General features: G+C 34.2%; 1 protein-coding gene across 1 annotated transcript; it reads left to right on the top strand.

The window, feature by feature from the left end:
• Positions 1-136: 136 nt before the first annotated feature.
• Positions 137-4412, top strand: LOC134282757 (uncharacterized; the record flags this gene model as incomplete). Its single annotated transcript, XM_062765154.1, has 4 exons — positions 137-297; positions 1394-1567; positions 3298-3415; positions 3912-4412. Coding segments are annotated over 4 exons (828 nt in total), but the record flags the coding sequence as incomplete, so codon positions are not given.
• Positions 4413-7484: the final 3072 nt, after the last annotated feature.

Here is a 7484-nt window from a genome sequence, read left to right as displayed (position 1 = left end):
ATCTCTTTGATTTTTACTCCAGCAAAAACTTAATACATGAAAACTATTTTTTTAAATCATACATACCTACCAACCCACTCGAAGAAATATAGGTCGGCAAATGCAAACACTTGGCTTAATCACTTTTTTTCAATAGAAGTATCGCCACTTGGTTATGGAGCATGGATGGAATAGTAAGGGTGAATTCAGCGCCGTAGATGTAGAGTCAGTGGACATGTTTAAGTTTCCACAGCTACAGATTATCCCTTACACCAGAATCACAATCAACAAAGGGGATTGTTTGTTTATACCATACAAGTAAGTAGATTATTTATTCATATAATATGTGGAGATAGCGAACAGGATTCAAGCTCAAAAACCCATTAAACTTACAAAATAGGATATGAGCAAACACGGACCTCCATGACATCTGCGGTGGGATCAGATGCCATGAAGGATTGAGCATCCCCTGTCGACCAATCACATCCTTTGTGTGCTTCTTGTCATATTCGGTGTAAAAACGAAAAACATCCTTCGACAATTCAGTATGTAAATGAAGGCCTATCAATCAGTATAAAAAAAAAAACTTCATAACTCGTTTTATACCCAAAAAAGTGAATAGATTGTTCTTTATACCATACAAGTGAGTAGATTGTTTAATCATACCATACACCCTACTTTTGAGAGTTGTGATTTGAACAACCTTGAATATCTTCTTCATACGAAAAGTTTGATTGAAATATATTTCCATTTCTAATTTTTTTCTCTGAAATAACTCTTTGAAAGTTGTCGGAGTTTATTTCTTGATAATTCTGCCGGAATGTAAATTAGGCAGGTCGATAGGTCAGGAGGTAAGGAGGCGTAATATGCATGCAAATCTCGTGCGCATCTGTCTCTGTGTCTGACGCTAAGGAGGCCAAATATGCATGTAAATCTCGTGCGTCTGCCTATGTGTTTCACGTCAGTGGGCGAGGACTATTGAAATTAATTGGCATGGAGGTCCTCGTGTAATTTAAGTCTATGTCTGCATTTTTAAAGTCTAAATCTACAATTTTATTTCACAATGAAATGGAAATATAAGGAATCACTGTCTAGTTAGTATAGTATGCCAGGGACATCAACAATAGTGGGATATATGGGATAATTTATGCATAACGGGCATCACCCGTTATGCAAATTACCCATGTTTCCCACTATTGTTGATGCCCTGGCATACTATTCAAACTAGACAGTGATTCCTTAAGAATAATCATGCCTTTGCTGTTCTTAAGAAAGATATATCATCTATATGGTATATTCAAATTTAACTGGGTTTGATAAATACATCAATAAATATTTTTCAGACATCTATTCACCCAATCTACTATTATGCTTTAACACATATCAGATGGTTTTTAAATCTAAATCTTTGCAGATGGTTACATTATGTGGATTCCAAGCCCGGAAGAAACTTGGCTGTCAATTTTTGGTTCCATCATTTACCTTGGTTTAACAGCTCGGATCCAGAGTGTGAGGGAGTGGATCCATACCAGAATTCTAGTGTCCCCCTAACGACTTTCAAGAAGTCCGAACCTGAGGTAGAATTCAGGTACAAAATAATGTTTCAAAACGCAAACAGTTCATAATACTACATATTCACTGGATTTGATGCTATATTCACCGGAGGATCAGTCAATCAATCAGTCCCCCCGTAAACCAACTTTTATTATTCGCTTGCGAGAAATATCTACGAGTTTCAGGACCTACTTTAACTCGCAAATATTAATCGTAGCGAAGCATTTATTTTGTTTTGTATAAAAGTGTAGAGGATAGTTCCTCAGTAGCGAAAATTAATCTTTGATGTTTGATTCTAAACCGAGTAATGGAATTGCGAATTAAAGATGACGCTTATAATAGTTAGTTTACTGTATCTCGAACAACAAAAATTGATGCAAAGGCCGGAGTAAGCTGTATGTCTGAGCAAGAAACCGGAGGGTTATTTTCTATGTAATAAGTTTTTCAATATATTTTTTACCTCAGAAGTTTGTTAAGGAAAATGAAATTCCCTCGGTCGAGATCAATATTGATATTTTTATGGAGAATAAAAATCACATTCATCACCGAAAGAGTCCATAATTGCATAATTTTTAGATTCACAATTGCAATAGTATTTTCAAAACTATGGGCATAAAAATCATTTCGCTATTGGTGTCAATTCATTATTAGTGCATGTTCCTTACTGGTGTGTTGCAACCACTATTGAAATAACGACCACTATTGAAATAATTATATCAATAGTGGTTGAGAGTGTATTACAATAACAAACATAGATATTAACCACTATTGAAATACGACCACTATTTAAATAATTATTTCAATAGTGGGTGAGATTCATTTCAATAACAAACATATGTTTCAACCACTATTAAAATAATGTTCACTTTTGAAATAAAAATTTCAACATCGATTAAATAATTACTTAAATCACTTTTGAAATTATAATTTCAATAACAGTTACTCTCTAAATCTTCATTTAACGACAGATGATACACACAAAATATGGATGGCTGGATTTATATATTTTTTTTTGGTCTGATTTCATTGAAAATGATGCAAATAATAAATTTCTAGAATATAAAGAAATTGTAAACCTTCTGTAATGTTCAAAAATCTGCCTCACTAAAACCATCCTTATTAATTTATACACTTGATTTATTAATCTATATATTTTTCACCCCAAATCCAATTTTTGTGAAATTTTGGATAAAAAATTAAAAATTACGCGGTGAAACTTTTCTTTCAATACTGGTCGATTTCCAATAGTGGTTGAAACCTATGGTAATCATAATGAAAAGCACTCTTCCCCGCCATTAAATAATTATTTCAATAGTGCTCGTATTTCAATAGTGGTTAAAACCTAAGGTTATCATATTGAAATGCACTCTCACCGACCATTGAAGTAATTATTTCAATAGTGGTTACTAACTCTGTCTGTTATTGAAATGCACTGCTACCCACTATTGAAATAATTATTTCAATAGTGGTCGTATTTCAATAGTGGTTACTAACTATGTTTTCTATTGAAATGCACTCTCAACCACTATTGATATAATTATTTCAATAGTGGTCGTATTTCAATAGTGCTTATTAACTTTGTTTGCTATTGGAATGCACTCCCAACCACTACTGATATAATTATTTCAATAGTGGTCGTTATTTCAATAGTGGTTTTACTGTATAGTTTTTAGTCATTAGTGTGACCAATGGAAGGATATGAAAAAAGACATAAGAAATATTTCTTGGAGTTAAAGTTTAAAAGATTGTATTTTCTTTCTACAGAATGCTTTTCTTGGAACTTTTTGAGGATGTCATGAGTTTTTACAAAGAGTCCTTCAGTGAATACATGCAGCAGAAAATCCCCTCCATTACACAAAACGATGTGGAAACTCTAAATGAGGTACAAACTGAGCCAGTGAAATGATTTACTAGAAAAGTAGCAAATATTGTACATAGAACTGGAATGAAAAGAATTAGGACTTTCTTTCGAACAACTGTGTTTAAAAAAAATGATCAACTCTCAGTTCCTGTCTTTCTTTTGGGTGTTTTTCGTGAGATTTCGAACACTTTTCAAAGTATAAACGTAGGTTCAGCACTCGCTTCGTGATAGGAAGGATGTGAGTTCGAATCTCGGTCGCGGCTGACCTATATACATGTAAGTCGTAAAAATATGGCTTATAACTGTTTCTTCGTCACGCGCTCGGCAGTTTGTAGTGAAATTTGCGGGTCCTTTGGATGAGAGTTTAAAAACCAAAGTCCCATGTCATGTCAGGCATTGTTACGATAAAGATCACTGCCTAATGGATAAGAGTGCAGATACAATATACAATCTAGTTCTAGTTTTTCTATTTAAAACATTGGTCATGCACATGTAAATATGACATATCCTATTTCAGGTCTTTTCAAAAATGGATAAGGACGGTAACAAAGTGTTATCCTGGGATGAATTATTTTCAATGGACATTGTTGCATTTATAGATGAATACCCAAATTTGTTTGGCAAGATATTCTCCAATGTAACTGCAGATTATTTCAAAATTGAGAAGAAAGGAGAAGAGGATTTAGAGTTGTCCAAAGATAAAAATGCAGGGGACCTTGTACTAGAAGATTCAGAGAATGCACAGGATGAAAGTCAGAGGTCAGATGATGTCCGACCTTCACCTGTAGAAACTCTTGATAACCTTGAGAAGGAGAAACTGATTAAAATGGTGGATGATGGGAATTTGGTCATGGAAGAAGAACCAATAATGAGTCCTCATGAGGAACTGTGATTTTATGAAATGTTACTGAATGCTAGGAATGCAAATTGTACTATGTTACTGAATAATGCAAATGTGCTATAAAAATTGTAATCCAGTCAATGAATAAAGCAAATTTTGGTACTAATTTATCTTTTTAAAGTGCATTCCAAAATCATTACTTTCTTCATTCTTAACATTTTGCAATATAGGATATGAATTGATTTTAATTACATTTCATTCTAGAAAGCATTCCGCTTTGTGTTTAGTTTGATATATATTTTATATAAGATATCCTCTCATTTTCTATGCAAGTGTTTTGTGTGTGTATACTTTCTTTGTGATAAAATGTATTTGTAAAAAAGCACCTTTACCAATTAACATGTACATTGTACCTCATTTTCACTTGTGTTGCTTTTATTACATTTTTTAAATTCATTTAGTTGATGTTTATGGAAGAAAATATGGTTTTTTGTCATACTAGTATGTTGTCTAATTTAGAAGTGTAAATGAATACTATAGCAAAAGTTATTTAGACTTGCTATGTTTATTGATTCTTGGTTCAAATATATTCTTCAATGTACAAGAAAACATAGTTAGAATCGATTGATCGACTTGAATCTTAATAATGGATCTCATTCCTCTTCATCTTTGACACACTCCTCTCTTAGAATTTGAAGCAATTACAAACTCATATAAAAGACAGACAACACTTGTTTGTCATGTTTGTTGAATTCTGTTCCTTTTCCTCAAACTCTTGATTTTTTAAAAACAACACACCTCAAGTTTATGTTATACACATTGTCCGTCAGGAGTAATGATAACAGCTCTTTGGTATGCAATTTTTCTATTTATGAGGGAGGTTGGGAAGGGGGTGCTATCTGACTCTCATTATTCTCGCTTTTTAGCTCTACTGGTCAGAGACCAGAAGAGCTTATGCGATAGTAATGCGTCCGTCGTCCGTCCGTCTGTCTGTCTGTCCGTCTGTCTAGCTGTCTGTCTGTCTGTAAACAATTTTTCAAAATGCTACTCCTCCTACAGTTTTGGTCTGATTTCAATATAACTTGGCACACAAGTAGACTACACTGAGATACATAATTTTTGCATCGGTTTTTGATTTCGATGAACGGTGTTGCCGTGGTTACTAAAAATAGAAATTTCTGTGAAATTCTTTCAAAATGCTACTCCTCAGATTTGTTCCGATTTCAGTATAACTTGGCACACAAGTAGACAACACTAAGATACATAATTCTGTGTATCGGTTTTTGATTTCGATAAACGGTGTTGCCGTGTTTACTAAAAACAGAAATTTCTGTGAAATTCTTTCAAAATGCTACTCCTCCTACAGTTTTGGTCTGATTTTGATATAACTTGGCATACAAGTAGACTACACTAAGATACATAAATATTTCCATTTCTAATTTTTTTCTCTGTGATAACTCTTTGAAAGTTGTCGGAGTTTATTTCTTGATAATTCTGCCGGAATGTAAATTAGGCAGGTCGATAGGTCAGGAGCTAAGGAGGCCTAATACGCATGCAAATCTCGTGCGCATCTGTCTCATGCAGTCTGTGTCTGACGCTAAGGAGGCCAGCTATGCATGTAAATCTCGTGCGGCTGCATTTCTGTTTGACGTCAGTGGGCGAGGACTATTGAAACTGTCATGGAAGTCCTCCTGTGATTTAAGTCTATGTCTACATTTTTAAAGTCTAAATCTACAATTTTATTTCACAATGAAATGGAAATATAAGGAATCACTGTCTAGTTTTGAGAGTATGCCAGTGACATCAACAATAGTGAGAAACATGGGATAATTTTAGCATAACGGGCGAAGCCCGTTATGCAAATTATCCCATGTTTCCCACTATTGTTGATGCCCTGGCATACTCTCAAAACTAGACAGTGATTCCTTAATTCTGTGCATCGGTTTTTGATTTCAATGAACAATGTTGCCATGGTTACTAAAAATAGAAATTTCTGTGAAATTCTTTCAAAATGCTACTCCTCCTGCAGTTTTGATCTGATTTCAGTATAACTTGGCACACAAGTAGACTATACTAAGATACATAATTCTGTGCATTGGTTTTTATTTTGATGAGTGGCAAGGATCATTTTTCTATTTATTGCTGATTTAAAGTCTCAAGTCCCAACTGCTACTTTTCTCTTCCTTTGTTTTAAGTATAAACCAGTAGAGCTACAGTCTTGACAAAGACTTCTGGTTCATTTTTGGTCACATGGTTAACCCTACAATGCCATTCATATTTTGACCTTGTTGTATCTTCTCTCTTTTCTATCTTTTTTACATAAATTGCCTAGAAGTCTCTCAGAGCAGGCCCTGAGGATCAGGTGGTATCATGGAGGGTATGTGTGTTCATGAGAGGATTTGACGATATCTTCAGACTATCATGAATGGGTTGGATAAATATGACAGTTGGATGAAATCAATAGTATTTTACGTTTAATTGTGAGAGGTTTCATGATTAAGATGTTCAAATGAGATCATCCAATTGGTTTGGGTTGTATAATAAGTGGTTTGGATACCATATGGGGGTTTGATAGTATCATGAGAAGGTTGGATGGTATAAGAGGTTCGAAAGGAATCATAAAAGAGTTGAATATTTTCATTTAAGTGTTGGATGGTATCATGAGTGAATTAATTATATGAAAGCGTTGGGTGGTATGGGAAAGTTGAATGATATAATGAGAGGTTTAGATGATATCTTGAATGCGGTAATAGGTTCTTCAGAAGATTAAATTAGAGTTTGATATTTCATCTTCAGACGGTTGGGTGCATCATGATCGGCTGAATCGTATTTGATGTTGGGAAAATATGATAGGTTTTGATAGAATTCTTAGAGGGTTGGATGGTATCATGAAAGAATTGGATGACGTTGTGAAAGAGTTGGGTGGTATGAGAGGATTTGATTGGATCAAAGGAAGTAATGTGGTAATGAAGAGTTGAATCGTATTCTGAGAGGGTTTGTTGATATGTGAGAGTTAGAAAATATGAAAGGATCGGCTGGTATAATGAGATGGTTGGATTGGTTTATGAGAACTTTGGTTAAATGTTATCACGAAAAGCTTGGATGGTATCGTGGGAAGATTGGATGATACCAGGGTATCAGAAGTTTCCAAGGATATAATGAAAAAATTGTATGGTATAAGAGAGTTGAAAAGAATCATGAGAATATTGGATATCTTCAAGAATTGGATCATAAGTTGGTTGGATAACT

The sequence above is a fragment of the Saccostrea cucullata genome, unplaced genomic scaffold (genome assembly GCF_032062105.1).
Source record: "Saccostrea cucullata isolate Sc308-1 unplaced genomic scaffold, CSIRO_AGI_Scuc_v1 ctg18366, whole genome shotgun sequence".
In the NCBI taxonomy this organism is placed as follows: domain Eukaryota; kingdom Metazoa; phylum Mollusca; class Bivalvia; order Ostreida; family Ostreidae; genus Saccostrea; species Saccostrea cuccullata.
This window is presented reverse-complemented; position numbering and strand designations above follow the sequence as displayed.